At 36.3% G+C, this 17157-nt stretch overlaps 1 protein-coding gene across 4 annotated transcripts in view; it reads left to right on the top strand.

Moving 5' to 3' along the window:
* VPS13A (vacuolar protein sorting 13 homolog A) overlaps window positions 1-17157 on the top strand; it is a 253560-nt gene that overhangs the window by 88175 nt on the left and 148228 nt on the right. For all 4 annotated transcript variants that reach the window (XM_075560517.1, XM_075560518.1, XM_075560520.1 and 1 more), the window contains exons 27-33: window positions 1344-1423; window positions 4053-4112; window positions 4322-4475; window positions 5761-5877; window positions 5952-6055; window positions 12857-13024; window positions 15972-16276. In XM_075560517.1, coding sequence (XP_075416632.1) covers window positions 1344-1423; window positions 4053-4112; window positions 4322-4475; window positions 5761-5877; window positions 5952-6055; window positions 12857-13024; window positions 15972-16276 — 988 coding nt within the window. The remainder of the gene's footprint in view (window positions 1-1343; window positions 1424-4052; window positions 4113-4321; window positions 4476-5760; window positions 5878-5951; window positions 6056-12856; window positions 13025-15971; window positions 16277-17157) is intronic.

Here is a 17157-nt window from a genome sequence, read left to right as displayed (position 1 = left end):
TAACTTCTACATCTGGAGAATTAAGGTAGGAAGAGAATATGCCTATATAAGGTCACTGTGAGTTTTTATCAATTTGTTGGCAATGATTTATTTTGTTTTAATTTTCTTGTGTATGAGTGCATCTCTAAGGTTTAAGAACTCATACTTGTTCTCAGACAAGGACTTAATTAACTATTACCCTTAAAATTACAGATTTTCACTCCTGTGCCCTGGGTCAAATCTTATCTCTGTGTTTGAAAGAGCAAATTTAAGTAATATGTCCCAAAGTTCCATCAGTGAGTCCAGTCATACGTGTGCGATAGCCCTTGAGAGCTCGACTATAGTGGTTGTGGTGATGGCCTTTGTGCTCAGAACGCACCTATACAGGGCATAGTCACAGGTTTAGTCTCTTTAAATCAAGACAGCTGCACTGATAATAGGAAGAAAAGTAAACTAATGGACAATGTACCCTACTAATCCAGTAGTTTTAAATTTTCATGTTTCTTTTCTTGGAGGGAGTGGGGTTTTTATTTTTTGTTCATGAGCCTAGGACAGGAAAATTCTTGCACACAGACAATGGAATAGTCAACTTTCATGACATCTATTTATTTCTCTTATTTTTATCCTTTCTTTAGAGAAAAGGTGAAGAAATGACTAGCAAAATTTCTTAGCCATAGCAAATAATCAGTAAATAGCTGTTGAATGAATGTGTGCAAAAAGTAGGGATCTTCTGAAGAGTTGAAATGTGACTGGCATAGGTACTATGCTTTTACATTTTAGAGAACTCCTAGAATTTGTTGCATTTTTTTCTCTCAAGAGATGTTTAATTTTCATCTAGGAATAGATAGTGGTTTTCAGCATTCATAAGTAATTTGATGATGATAATTTTAAAGACTTAGTACAAAATCTTCTGATAGGTTGTGAGTGGAAATAGTAACATAATCTCTGATGTTTAAGTTTTAATAGCATTTATTGTTACCCAAGCTGAAAAAGGACATTTTTCCATCTTATCACGTGCATGATCTATGTTCTCCACACCTGGCTTTGTGTGCTCTGGCAGTTTTCTTTCTAGTGCTTCTCTCATGCAGAGTGACTTCTCTCCATGTCTTTTCCTGGTTCCTAATGACTTTTCTGGTTTTTCTTTAACTGTTCTTTTCCTCTGTTCCTATCTATATTTTAAAGGATATTTAAAGGATAAATTAGACTTTTAGAGTTTAAAAAGGGATCTCACTTGGATAAGGTAGAATCTAATGCCAAGAACTGACATAGGAGAGCTTTCTTTTTTAGTTCTATAGTCATTAATATGACATTTATTTTCAGTTAGAGATTTCCTATGAAAGGATAATTTTTAAAATTCTGTTTAGATGAAGACAAGAAACCAGTTTATGTGATCACCACCTTGGATAACACCATGGAGGATCTGCTCACACTGGAGTATGTGAAGGTGAGTAGTTTGCTTTCTAGCTGCTTAACGCAGCACTTGGCACATGTTGTCATCTGCATGGCTCTTAATTTATTGCATCTTCATTCTGATGTGGTCTGGTTCTTTGATATTTTCCTCAACTAATTGTGATCTACAAATATTTTATAAAACAAAATAAGAGTCACGTTCTTAGCACAAGTCATCTGCTGTTTGATTTTCACCCGATTTTTACATTAAAACGGAAAAGTACTTTTTTAGTTTTGATGGAATTTATTGTGGTATATGATGTGAGGTAGATAAGGCTTTGAATTGTTTTCCCATCCTTATAGAAAATTATAAAATTTTTCTACTGTCATTCTATTCTTTTGATATCCATTATGTTATATATTAAGTTTTATCTTGTATTATGTTCTATTCTGATTGATTTCTTTTTGCGTTGACCTATTTTTATGTGCCAAATTTCAATAATTAAAATATGCATAATGCCAAATGAGTATTTTACCATGTATGAGCTCAGCTTTGCTCTCCAATATTGATACAAATAAGTAACAGAAAGCCCAGGTAGTGTAGTAGTGAAACATTTGACTGCTAACTTGGCTGTTTGAACCCACCAGCCACTCTGCCAGAGGAAGCAGCGGTAGCCGCTTCCATAAAGATTTATAACCTTGGAAACATGGGGCACTATACTTCATTGCTAGGATTCAAACAACTGTACAGTAATGGGTGTAGTTTTTTGTTTTATGTATTAAATGGTTTTTAGATTACAAAATGTTCTAAATCTAAAGAAAATATGGAACATTTGGACGCTTGGTTTATGACCCTATCACAAATTCTGTTATCAAATGCAGGAAGAATTAGTAATGACTTTACAGACTTGTTGGAGACTGAATGGTTATTCCTACCCTTGATAGGAAGAGTTATTGAATACTTGCTGTGCAATAGCCTGAGAGTCTCATACTTAATCAATTTTTGTTCTGGTGAAGCAATTTCTTGTTTAGGTAAGCATGCATGTAAAACATACAACTTGAAAACTCATAAATGTACATTAAACATTAAGTGAAGAAGTTCTGTTGACATAGTGAGTTATCCTATACATTGGGCTGCTAAGCTAAAAGTTAGCAATTCGAACCCAGCAGCTCCTCTGTGGGAGAAAGATGAGGTTATCTACTCTCATATAGATTTAAGATGGAGGAAACCCACAAGGACAGTTCTGTGATTCACAGTGACCCGGATGGCAATGAGTTCATTTTTTTTTGGGGGGGGGGAAGGTGGAGACAGATTTTGAGTATGACATATAGAAATACGAGGAGTACCTTCCCCCCAAGGGAAGAAAAAAACAGCACAGAAAAAAGTTCCTCTGGGCAAAGCTTTTGTAGTATGCTTTTTTTCCGCTGGGCGAGCAATGCCTGGGAAGGCTCTGGTCACAGTGAGTTTTTTTCATAAAGCAGTTTCGTTCAAACCTTGGTTTTTTTGTTTTTTTTTGTGATGGCCTATTTAAGAGAACAGCATGCAGCTTTGAATCTTTTTTTCCCTGCTCGGGAAAAATACCACAGAAACTGTTGTGATATTGAATACAGCAAACAAGGACAGCGCTGTGGGAAAAACTCAAGTGCATAAGTGGTTTTCTCATTTCAAAAACTGAAATGTCACTTGATGACTAACCTTGCTCTGATGTCCATCAACTTCCCAGATGGACAGAAATTCCAAAAAAATTAGTGTGCTTGTTCTCAAAGACTGATGATAGATAGGCCATTGAAGAGATGGCTCTGGCTCTGTTCAGTGAATTTTAATGGAAGATTTGAGAATGAGAAGAGTCGCTGTAAAATTTGTGCCTTGGGTTCTGATTCACCAGGAAAAAGGGCCTTGAGTGGAAACATGGTGTACTTTGAAAGAAGAGCTCCCAAGCATCCCAGACTTCTTTTCCACGGTCATCCCTGGTGATGAGTCGTGGTGCTATTCTTGCAGCCCCAAAGCAAACATCAGTGAAATCTGTGGAAGACGCCCTCATCGCCCCACCCAAAGAAAGCTTGCCACAGGAAATCAAAGATCAGGACGGTGCTCATTTGATTTTTTGATGTGAGGGGGATAGTTTGGATTTTGTTCACGAGGTCAGACTGTTAATCAAGCTTTCTATTTAGAGGTTTTGAAAAGATTGCTTAACTGTGTGGCAAAAAAGGAATGAGTTGTGGCAGATGGGGGACTGGTTTTGCCACCACAACAATGCACTTGCTCACACAGCCATCTCAGTGTGCCAGTTTTTGGCAAAAGCAAGCATGCCTCTCTTGCCCCACGCTTCTGACTCAACTACCTTGCTTGCTCCATGTGACTTCTTTTTGTTTCTGCAAATTGAAAGGGACATGAAAGGTCAGCAATTTGATGACATAGAAGAGGTGAAGGAAAAAAAAATGAGGGTAGTACTATCTGCCATCCAAACAGATGAGTTTGAAACATGTTTCCAAGAATGGAATTGCAGATATGATAAATATATTAAGTAAAAGAGAATACTTTGAAAGTGATAAGGTGGTGGTGTTAAAAACTTATATACATAGATTTTTTTTTTGGGGGGGGGAATCCTTTTTAGGAGGAACCTCCCTCGTATATACATACATTTTCCTAAGATGTTCTAACACCTTGATTTCTCTTTGGATAGGCAGAAAAGGATGTAGCAGACTTGAAGAATACTTACAATAATGTTGTACAACTGCTGAAGGTATAAGGAAAAATAATTTAATTTTAATTAGATATTGTATCTTTATTTTTAAGTTAATATATTATAAAAAGTACTCAGAATTGCAAGATTCTTGAGGGTACAGAGTATTATGTATTTGTATCCCTTTATATCACAAAAGCTTGTAACTTATACACAGTAGGCAAGCAAATGCTCATTGCTCTATTACTAAAACTAGCTCTGTTCTTCAGGTGAATTTTTCTTCTTTGGATATTCATTTACATACTGAAGCACTTCTGAACACCATGAATTATTTTAGTAATATCCTTCCACAATCAGAGGAGAAATCAGCCTCAGTACTTATTATGGAGAATGAAGACAAAGGAGATGTCATTAAAAAATTATGTATGTTTCTTTAATTATATTCAGTTATTTTTAACAAGTGCAGCAATACACTTAGAACCCTGGCTTTTTTATTAACTGTATTGTTGGTTTTAGATTTTCAGTGCCTAGAGTGAATTATAGATGAATTAATTATCTACCAGCTTAATTAAAAAAAATACAGGTAACAGAAACTAATTACTATGGAAGAATTTTACTTATATGGTTGAGGATTTATGCAGCAGACAATTTGATTTTAAATTAAAATTCAAGCATTTCAGATATCTGCTGTTAGATGCCATTGAGTTGGTTCTGACTCACAGTGACCCTACGTACCATGGAAAAAAATGTTGCCTGACTGTGGCCTGTCCTTGATGTCCTCGTTGCTGTGATGGTGCCCATTGTGGCAGCTACTTGGTCAATCTAACATGTGAAACATACTTTTGTATGTATTTGCCTATGGATCTAGGCTAGTGTTTCTCTAAGCATGGTTGTAGGATTTGTACATGTTCATCTTTCCTGAGTGTTGCTGCAGTTCTCTTCAATATGGGTGTCAAATATAATTTCTTAGTTTCAAATAATTAGTTTCTCCCAGGAACGGTGCTTTCTTTTGTCTACTTACTTGCTTTTCTTTGGCTTTATTGATTTTGTAATTCCTGAGGGAATATTATTTTGACATTCACTTGAATTGAAAATCTAGCTTTTGCTAGTATTATCATTATTATTTAAAAATAATATTTATTGAATATTAATGAGAATATTCTATTTACATTATTTGTAAGCAGAGATATAATTTGCATGCAGTAAAAGACATAAATGTTCATTTAAAAATATTTTCATTTAGATGCATTTTTTAACAGTTCTGTATCCAAGATGAAACATTTTTTAGGACTCTCCAGACCTTTTCCATTCAATCCCCTCACTGAGTCCTCACAGCTTGATTTCCATTACCACAGAAGACTGTTACTCGTTCTTTCACTTCATATACATGTTTCATAATGTACACCTTCGTGACATCTGGTTCAAATTATTGACATCCATCCATGTTACTGCACATAACGTGGGTTCCTTGTTAGTGCTAAGTAGTACTCTAATGTATGAATATATGAGTTCAAGTTATTTATACCATTTCTCTTAAATGAAGATATTTTGATTATTTTTTTGTTTGGGTTTATTTTAAATAAGCTTGTTAAAATATTCTTATACAAGTTTTATCATTTGATTTGTTACTTTATAAGTATGGTAAGGTAATACTAAGTTTTTCTTTTAGTTTTGTAATGTGTGTTTTAGTTTTATATGTGTTTTACAGCTTCTAAAATATCCAAGGAAGAGGATATTATTACTTTCAAGATTTTTGCAGAATTGTCATGTCTACGGATTTTTATTCAAGATCAAAAACGTAAAATTTCTGAAATTAAGATTGAAGGTAATAAAATTTCAAATAAAAATAAATATCTTTAATAAAAGAAAATATATCTCATCATTCTTTTTTTCCTATAGGACTTGATTCTGAAATGATTATGAGACCTTCAGTAACTGAAATAAATGCCAAGCTAAGAAATATAACTGTTTTGGATTCTGATGAAATGGCTTTATATAAAAAGGTATAAGTTTGCTTTTATTAATGTTGTCAGGTATGTTTAAGTTGATTTTCCTGGTGATCCCATGCACAACAGCAAGAAACACCACTTGTCTGATCCTACACTGTCCCCAACAGTTGCAGGCACTGCAAAAGCATCTCATTGAGAGTCTGCATCTTTTTCACTCAGCCTCTACCAATTTTGATATCCTTTTCTAGGGACTGGTCCCTCTTCATAACATGTTCAAAGTACTTGAAATGTATTCCCACTATCTTCACTCGTAAGGGGTATTCTATCTGTCCTTCTTCCAAGACAGACTTAGTCATTCTTTCTATAGTCTATGGTGTAGTAAATGTTCTTTGCAAACACTCATTCTAAAGCATCAACTCTTTTCAGTCTTCTTTATTCATTGTACAGCTTTTTCATGCACATGAGGTGATTGGAAAGATGGTGTGGGTCAGGCAAATCTAGTCTAGCTTTAGTTTTTTGGGTTTTTTTTCAATCCAATCTGACCATTAAAAAAATTAATTGATGTGGGTGGATTCAAATCTATCATTCCCTAATGTTGTTCATTCTGTTTTTTTATATTTTGTTTTGCTTTCTTTTTACTCCATTTTATGTTTCTCCATTTATCCTTAATTACAGACTATGTTCTGTTTTACTGTATCACGTGTAGTATCAAGACTCACTTTAACATTCTCCCTTCCTTCTTTCAGGGTATTGAGGGCTACTGTTTGATTACTGTATGTGTTAAAAACCTTACAATACATACTTACTATTTTCGTTTGGTTAGTTAATATTTTTTAGGACAATGAAAAAGTTTAAGAAGATATTTTTTCATTAATTGTGATTTAATACATATGTTGTATCATTCCATATTTCAATCACGTCTAGTAGAATGGGGGAATTGCGACCACAATCATTTTTTAAACAATCTTTTTCTACATGGACTCCTTGACATCCTTTCCATTTGACATCCCTCCCACCACCATTGTACCCCCAGTGTACACCCCATCCTCCCCCAAACCCCTTATTCTACTTGCTTTCCCTATAGGTTTATCAATTCTGGATTTCATGTACCAAAAAATAGAAAAGCACATAACACAGCTTCAAGAGGGTTACTTTCATTGATACAACCCCTCTGAGATACACTCTAATATGTATGAATGAACAAAATCTGAACAAAACAAAAACACACAAAATTTTGGAAACCACATCAGATTCAGCCTGCATCACAGAGGGGATCTGCTGTCATAGTTGTGACTGTTCTGGTCAAATTTCTGCCTTTGATCATCTATACTCCTCTTTCCCAAGCACTCTGCTTAGTGACCACTTTCTTCCCATCCCTCAAGGGATCTTGGGCTCTCACGCATCTAGATTCTCAAAAATTAGACTCTGATATTAATCCCTCCCTCGGCTTCAGATTATATGGATACCAATCTTTTCATGATTGATGATGGTTTGCTTCCATGTGGACTTAATTAACATCTCATTACAATGGCTGCTTGTGTAGAGACTGATAAAATTGAGGCAAACCTAGAAATCTTAGTTCAGAGAATACACGTGCTATCAGAAATAACAATGGAAATACACTCCGTGGAAGGTAAAATAGATGAATGGGACCTATTAAAAATAAACACTTGTATACATCGAAAGACTATTGAAAGAGTCAATAGAGAACCCACACACTGGGGTAAAATATTTAGTAATTACATAACAAAGGACTATACTAAAATTTGCAGACTTTTACAAGCTTACAAAAAGAAAAAAGCTAATAGCCCTCTGAGAAGATGGGCAAAAGACTTGAACAGATGATTCACAAAGGATGACACTCAAATGGCTAATAGACACATGACGGATTGCTCCTGGTCACTAGTCATGTGGGAAATGCAAGTCAAAAAACAACAGTGAGCTCCCACTGAACTCCCATTACTGTAGCCAAATTTTAAAAAACAGAATAACAAATTTTGGAGAGAGAGTGGTAAGATAGGAACTCTTACTCACTGCTGGTGGACTTGTAAATGTGCGCAACCACTGTGAAAGATGATATGACATTCTAATACAAATGGCATTTCAATTACCATATGATCCAGCAGTGCCATTACTGGGCATACACATCCCCCAAAATAAACAGATCATGAACCGATGTTTGGTTTCCCATCTTTACAGCACAGTTCATAAAAGCAAGAAGCTGGAAACAGCCTAAATTCCTATCAACAGAAAATTGGATCAAAAAACTCTAGTACATGCACATAGGGGAATACTACACATCCCTGAAAAATAGCAATGAGACCCTTCAAGTCGTGGAGGGATCTTTAAGACGTTATGCTGAGTGAAGTTAGTCAAGCACAAAAGGACAAATCCTGCCTGAGTCCACTGTGGTAGTAACAAGCAGCAGAACAGGGACAAGCTCAGGCTTGCAGTGAATCCAGTCTTCTGGCTGGGGACTAGACCACCTGGTAAAGAACCAGACCAGTGCCAATGAATCACACATCATCTGCTCCTCATTTTCTCACTGATGATCCTGATAGCTTGGGTTTTACATTTAGGTCTTTGATCCACCTTGATGTTTTTGTGCATGGAGGGAGATATGGGTCTTGTTTCATTCTTCTACTCATGGATATCAAGCATTTCCAACACCGTTTATTGAAAAGGACGTCTGCTTTCCACTTAATGCTTACTGGACCTTAATAAAAAATCATTTGTCTGTATGCAGATGTTTTTGTTTCTGGGTTTTCTGCCATTGGTCTGAGTATCCATCATTATAACAGTACCAGGCTATTTTGACTACTCTGGCTGTATAGTTGCTTTTGAGGTCAGGTAGTGCAAGACTACCTACTGTGTTCTTTTTATTGAGGAGTTTCTTGCCGATCTTGGCCTTCTTCCCTTTCCATATGAACTTGGTAATTAATTTTTCCATTTCTTTGAAGAATGATGCTGGAATTTGGATTGGGAATACATTGAATTTGTAGATCGTTTCTCTGAAGCTTGTATGCATTCCCACTCTCCCTCCCCAATCACTCATGGTTGTGTGTCTGCTTGTAGATTATGGTTATTGAAGACTTGTGTAGATAGCAGTAAGATCTCTCTTGCTTTTAACTCTTTCTTTTTTAACTCTTGTGCTCACAGTATCTAACCCTTCTTGCTTAACTTTTGGCTGACCTCTCTTTCACTGTCTTATTTCCTTCCTCATCAGCTAAGTTAACAGCAGTCTACTTTTTCTCCGGTGACTTCCCCTCTCTGCCCAACAAATGATACTTTATTTGGTAGAAAAAACCTTTGACTTTTTACAATAGTGATCTTGTACAGCATTTCCCAGGATGGTTTCTTATACTTCTGTAAGTTCAGGGGCGACTTTTCATTTTTCTTGGTGTCTGGAGCATTGAGTATTGTGTCTTCACTTGGACAGCTTTCCCTTTGCCTAGATACTTAGGATTTTTTTCAGAGAAGCGAATAATTTTGCTTGTACTTTGAGCATTTTCTTCAGTAGAGGCTTCTCTCTTTCAGGCTTATTGTATTAAAAGAAACTTGCTCTTCGACTCTTACCTTGCTCCTTGTCTTTTTCCTATGCTCCCATTAGAGACTCATGAAGTACTATGGGCTGAGTGTAAACACCTTTTCTGTGTGTGGTTCCTTGGCATTCTCCATCGCACATTAAACCACAGTCAACCATTACCAATTTGTTAAACATTTTAGCTGTGTAATCTAGCTTGTGAGCTGGTGTACTTGATCTTTTTCTCCTTGAGAGTACATGTGATCCTAATGACTTCAAGAAAAGTTACAATTTTGTGATTTTCTTTTGTTCTTTCTTAAAAAAAAATATTTTTAGAGTTTGAATGGCACTTCCTTTTCTTCTGGCCATGTGAATTCAGAACACCGATAATCTTATTGTAGCTTTGTCTTGTTTCTTAGCCATGATGGATCCTTCAAAGCTCTGACTCCTGAGAAATTCTTTATTCTGTTTTAAGAATTAATTTACCCATTGATGACTATTCTTCAGCCTGCTGCCCTTGATTCTAGTATTTAGTAAAGTTGAGAAAGCTATAAGCTGTTAGTTTCAAAGTTGTATTAACATTTCATACCTGCAGGTATGTCCAATATTGTGTCCACCAATTATGTATAACTGGAGATGCAGAGCTTGATATTTTCAGCTCTTACTTGGCAAGTATTATGACTAGTCATAAAACAATGAACAAAAAAAGTATAGATGATAGGAAGAGAAATCATTGAGGAAGTTTAGAAACTTAAAACAAGTACCTATATACTCGAATATAAGCCAACCCGAATCTAAGCCGAGGCACCTAATTATTACCTGGGAAACCAGAAAAACTGATTGACTCGAGTGTAAGCCTAGGGTGGAAAATGCAGAAGCTATCAGTGAATTTCAATCATCAAAACAAGTGAAAATAAAATTACTAAAAATGGAGATATCAGTGGGGTAATGTATTTAAATATTTATTTTAAATAAAAAAACATAAAAGGACAACAGTCATTTAACATTAGTAAACCAGCACAGTAAGTGGAAAATAGGTTCAACAAAAAACAATAAGGTATCAACAATGATACCTTAAGAGTACTATTCCCTGAGCTCAATCAGCAACCAAGCTAAAATGTAGAGAGTTACAGTCCTTCAAAACTGGATTCCTCATCATCATCCGTATCCCAATGCAGAGCTTCAGCTGGTGTGAGGTCATCATAGACGCTGTCCTCACTGAGATCGCCGTCATCACCATCACTGCTGTCATTTTCATACCAAGCGTAGTCTTCACTGCCATCCGTAGCATTACTAATACTACATTTCTGGAAGGCACGTCCCACCATGTCTTCTGGAATGTCTTCCCATGCATCTTGAACCCACTTTGCTATTAACTCTATGTCAGGTTTCGTGAGATTTCCTCCTTTTGTTAGTCGGCTTGACCAGATGTCATCCATTCATGCCACATCCTTCACACATGGTCTTTAAAAGGCTTATTCAAAGTTACATCCAGAGGCTGCAGTACAGATCTAAGCCCACCTAAAATAACGGCCAAAGTAACTTTACTAGGTTTTGCCAATTTTTTTTATGTCCTTCGATAGGTGGGCTCTGAACATATCCCAAACAAGTAACGATGGCTTTTTCTTTAAGGCTGTGCCTGGTCGTTGGTTCCAAATTTCTTTCAGCCATGTTTTTGTTCCGTCTTCATCCATCCAGCCTTTAACATGTGCATGCACAGTAATTCTTAGTGGGAAATTGATCTTTTTAGGCAAGGTCTTTCCTTTAAAAATAACGACAGGACACAGCTTAATTACATTAGCCAAACATGATAGAACAACTATAATGTGTTTTTTAAAATTTTCTGTGGTTTTGAGAAAAATCGATTTTTTTCTCTTAAACTTGCCACAGTTCTATTGCTTGGAAGATCAAAAGTCATGGCAGTTTCATCCATATTCCCAATATCTGCCAGGTCATAAATATAAAGACTTCTTTGTTTTGTAATAAATGACTGGAATGACATAATTTTTTCTTCAAGGTCTTGTGGCAATTTCTGGGAAATATTTGTCTCAAACATAGTAGGCCAAACCTATTCATGAAGCAGGTACACCATCCTGCTGACGAAAATGTTTCAATGCCTGGTGCTTTATATTTGTCATCCTTAGACTTTTGTACAGCACATATGTGGATTCCCATGTGTGTTACGCAGTAACCATTTTGACGACATTCCATAACCCATTTATGCAATTCACTCTCATAAAAAGACTTTAAACCACGACGAGCTTTTTTCGCTGTTGGAATCTGTTCCAAGTTAGCCTTCATTTTCTGCCACTCCCTCACTTGCTTTTCGTCAACACAGAATTCCCTCCTTGCAATACTGTTATTGCTCTCTTCTGCTCTTGACACAACCTTCATTTTGAAACCAGCCTCATATAACCGGTGTTGTTGTTTCGGTTCAAGAGTATCCATTTCTAATAGGATAAACAAGATTCTGGAAAAGAAATTTCATGGTAATCCCCTCTCCCGCAACATGTTAGCCCGGAGGGGAGGGGGGGAGTCTGTGCGGGCGGGGGATGCAGGATGTAAATTAGCACAGAGGCCAGAGAGGAGAAATGAGCATAGCCAGAGACACATCTTTACCAGTTCAGCTGCTGGTGTAAGTGAATCACTACGGGTGCTTCTGCAAATTGCAACCGTCCACGTCATAGGACGGCTCTGATTTGTTAGATGTGAGTAAACAAACATTCAAAGCCCTGCAGTGTCAGTGGGGCTTTGAATGAACAGTGGAGAAATGGCAATCACCGCGACATAACAGGCGCTGGTCCTGTTACGTCAGGGGGCCTCAGCAAGATATTACACCTCGCTGGGGTACCACTGACTCATGTGTAAGCCGAACTCCAGGTTTTCAGCACACTTTTTATGCTGAAAAAGTTGGCTTATACACGAGTATATACAGTACTTCAATTATAAAGTTGATTTCAATATGTTGTATAGGAAGAGTGTATTACAAACTTTTTTAACTGTGACTCAAAAATAAATTTATGTAGCTAATGTACAGAAATATCTATACTAAATAGAAATTAATATTCTGTTATTTTCTCTTCTGTTCAAAGTAAACTGCTGGGCCAGACTTATCAAAACTGATATCATGACCCTTAAAGGGAACTGTCACCCCCAATTTGAAATACTGTGGAGTGTACACTCTAATAAGTTGTTAAAATTGTTGCCTATATGTACTTGGCTTGACTAGCTGGAACCTTTTTGGAACATGTATTTATTTTGTTATTCTATCATGTATTGAATGTATGCCGTACAAACACTTGATTTTAGTCATTGAACCTTCTCTCTTCAAGGCTCTTTATATCACTGCAAAAGAAGTCTTTAGCTTCAGAATGGTTACTTACATGGATGCAACTGCTGGCCGTGCATACACAGATATGAAAGTGGTTGACGCTCATGTTAATTTAACTGTTGGCTGCATTGAAGTGGTTTTTGTCACAAAATTTCTCTATTCTATATTGGTATGTATGGTAACTTTTTTTATTCTTCTATACTAGCTATAAATTATTTATTATGTACCAAGCTAGTGATAAATAGCAAGAAGTGTTTGTTTGACTCCTCTTAAATTTTAAGTTACCCCCACCCCCACTGGAAAAAAAACCAGATTTTTTTTTTTCAAAACAATCTTATCTCCTTCAAAGTGTACTCTCCATTACACTTAATACATTTGTTAAACCTACATTTGTATTCTTGGAAACATGTTTCAAACTCATTGGAAGGCTGATAGTATCTGCCTTGGTTTTTTTTTTCTTCACCTCCTTCATGTTGTCAAATTGCTGCCCTTTCATGTCCCTTTTCATTTATGGAAACAAAAAGCAGTCACACAGAGAGAGGTCAGGTGAGTAAGGTGTGTAGGGAAAGAGAGGCATGCTGATTTTTGCCCAAAAAATGGCGCAATGAGATGGCTGCATGAGCAGGTACATTGTCATGTTGGCAAAACCAGTCTCCTATCTGCCCAAACTCAGGCCTTGTCAAAACCGCGAAATTACAAAGTTTGATTCACAGTTTGACCTGGTGGAACACGTTCCAAATGCACTATAAGTCAACATTTTCTTCTGTTCAGGAAGTTGGAACATCCTGAAAGAGCTTTGTCATCAATTGACATGTCACCTTTCTTGAAACACTTGAATTTTTCCCATGGCGCTGCCCTTGTAAGCTCTGTTCAACATCACAACAGTTTTGTGGCATTTTTCCTGAGCAGAAAACAAAATTTTATAGTCACACACTGTTCTCTTAAATCAGCCATCACAACACACTGCGTTAAAGGGAAAGTTCTTTGACAAAAAAATTCACAGTGACCATTAAGAACCTTCCCAGGCAACACCACTGTGTGCACTAGCTCAGAGTGAGTTGTTCCATGCTCGCCTAGAGCGAAATACGCGTACTTTAAAGGCTCCACTCCCTCCAGCACAGTTCCAGGTTTTTTTGTTGCTGTTGCATCCCTCATATATCATGCCTAATTTCTAGGACCTTTTCACAGGGAATATTTAAGTTGACTGAAATCTGTGTTGACATATTAGTTTTTAGCACACATATACATACATATGTTTTCAAATAGGCTGTTGTATATAAATTACATTTTTATACGTAATTCATTTAAACTTCCCTTTGATCTACTTCATACCCAGGTCTAATTGAAAAAATACGAAATCGCTCACTGAATTTTGTGTTGTTTGAGGTCATTTTATTGTTTCAATGAGTGTTCTGTATTTTATTTCTCTGGGTCCTAATATTCATTGCAATGGCTACACAGAACTCAACTGACAAAACTCATGATTAAAGAGTTTATTAAGGAAGCTAACAAGTTGTAATGCCAGTGAGAAAATCTCAGGGTAGAGTTGCTTTTCAGGACAGGTTACCAAGTTCTGCTATATCTGCTAATAAATGTTCAAAGGGCACCTCACTCTGCTATGTGCCTCAGCGGAAGGCCTGCTGCTTATGCTCCAGGTATCTGCAAATTAGCTCCGGAAGCCAGGCTCCTGCACACAGGACCCACTTTCTCCATGGGGTGGGAAGTCTATCACTTGGTTTCATGCTTTTGCTCCCAATTCTGCTGTTGTTCCTAGGATGTCCAAGGGATTATCGGGATCCCAGAAATTCACTGTGCAAAAGATCTTGGGCACAGAGGTTGTGCTCCACTCCTGGCTCGTGCTGGGTTGTGAACTCTCCTGATTCTCAGAGGGCTCTTTTTATGGCACTCCAGAGAACCTTAATCCGTCACAATCTTCCTTACGTTCTCACCAGACCCGCGCTGGGAAAGGTCGCTTAGTGGGAGCTAGAGACTTGGGCTAGGTGAGCCACATTAAATAGCCGCAGTCATCGTGAAGAGTTGTGTCCGTGCCAATTAATACTGATGTGAATGGATTTTATTCTTGAAAGTGCATATGGTTTGTTTTTAAATGAAGTGCTTTTTAAAAAGGTTTGTTCTTTTCATAGTTTGGGTTTGTGTGTCTGTCTTTGCACTATGAACGGGCACTTTTTTCCTCTGAGTAAACTCTGTTTATGACGTTGCTGTTTATTTTTCTAAAATGTCTCTATTTTTCTGTAGTAGAAACTAGATAATGAAATCTAAGGATTTTATAGAATAAGCAGTCCTTTTTGCTAATAAATGAGCAAAGTCTATATTTATACATTTACTTGCATATATTCTAAGGCTACAGAGCTTCCTTTTATCAGAAATTGATTTTAAATAAACGGGGTTTGTACATTTACTGTCTTTTTATGTGAGGTTGCCACCTACGATTTCCTATAGCTAGCCTTTTTATACTTACTAGTAAGGATGAGCAAGGAGGCTTTGCCTGATTGATTTCCTTTTGTAGCACCTTAGTATTATGTTACAGAGCTCTTGTAATATCCTTATACTCATAAGTTAGTAAAACTTAAATGTCATTTCTTTCCCTACAAAATAAAAATTAGGTACAAGTCTAAGCAATTATGTTTTGGGTCATTGAAGTATTCCCCTGCCATAATTTGGAAATTAGAAAACTTTTTTCAGAGTTCCTGAAAAAGCATATATTATTGTTTAATAACTTTTTTAAATCTATAGGCCTATGTTTACTGTTTATGGTGGTTATACATGGGAATCCAAGATAGGGTCTAAAAGATTGTAGAAAAACTCCATTATCTTTTAATTATATTTTTAAATTACTTTTCTGCAGCCCCTTTATATATCTGATTGATTAGCCATAGTTTTACATTAGGGGAAATAGTTATAGTTGAAATATCTGATATCCACATTTTACTTGGCTTCAGGGACAAAAATTATAGTATCAGTTTGTATTAGTGTATCTGTTATCTTTTTATTTTCAAACTTTTTTAACAGAAAGTAAAATTTTTCTTTGTGCAGCAAAATCATTGTATTCTTACTTATTCACTAGTGTAACTAGGAATGTTTTAAATTTTTCCTAGGCTTTTATAGACAATTTTCAAGCAGCTAAGAAAGCCTTGGCTGAGGCCACGGTTCAGGCAGCAGGCATGGCCGCTACTGGCGTAAAAGAACTGGCAAAAAGGAGTTCCAGAATGGCACTGGACATTCACATCAAAGCCCCAGTTGTGGTCATCCCACAGTCTCCAGTTTCTGAAAATGTTTTTGTTGCTGATTTTGGACTAATTACAATGACAAACACATTCCATATGATAACAGAGGGTCAGAGTAACCCTCCACCTATTATTGACTTGATAACAATAAAGCTAAGTGAAATGCGACTATACAGGTAAGCTTTTGTCATGTTTATCTGTGTAGATTGAAATAATTTTTGAACTGATCTGATGTAAGCCTTGGTATTGTGAATATTGTTCACAGTGGGATTTTATTTTAGGACAACTATACTGGACAACTACACTAAATTTTTTTGATTAGCACTCCAAGGAATTATTGGGCAAGAATAATGATAGACTTCTAGTTTTTAAAAACCCTAGCAAGTATTTAAAAATTATACCTTAGATTATATAGTAAACTACAAAATTTGTTCTTGAGAAAGTTTACTTGTGTTTTTCTGTAGTTATTTGTAAATTGTAAAACTGAGGAGGAAATAAGGGAGTTGGTAGTTGTAGTTCTTTATAAGACAGTGGACAAAATTGGGGAATTTCTAATGTTCTAGATTGATTTACTTGCAAGCATGGTATCACCCAAACTTCGTACACACAGGCTTTGTGCTGTGAGTCTAAATCTCTCTCTCCTTCCCTCACTTTAAAGACGTAATGTAGAGTAAACATTATATAAACAATCCTAAAGGGTAGGATGAGGAATTCAAGTAATAAATGAATATCCAGCAATTTCTAGAACTTTCTTTCATGTATTATTAACTGTAAAGTTGTATTTCTGCCCTATTTCTAAATAACTGTTCTGGATTTAGCAACCTGTTCTTTTCAACTTGGAAATATCTCTTTTTATACTTCTCATTTGTCCTTTTCTTCTGACATTTTTCATTTATTTCGTTTTTTAATTTTTCTCCACAAACTTATTTTTGCTTCATTTTTTACTTGAATAACTCCTAATCTCTTCTTTGACAGAACACTAACTATTCTGTGTCCCTCCTGCTCTTCTTTCTAGTTAATGGAATCATGCTTCATTGAGACATGGTTAACAGCTACT

The sequence above is a fragment of the Tenrec ecaudatus genome, chromosome 10, assembly GCF_050624435.1.
Source record: "Tenrec ecaudatus isolate mTenEca1 chromosome 10, mTenEca1.hap1, whole genome shotgun sequence".
NCBI classification, from domain to species: domain Eukaryota; kingdom Metazoa; phylum Chordata; class Mammalia; order Afrosoricida; family Tenrecidae; genus Tenrec; species Tenrec ecaudatus.
This window is presented reverse-complemented; position numbering and strand designations above follow the sequence as displayed.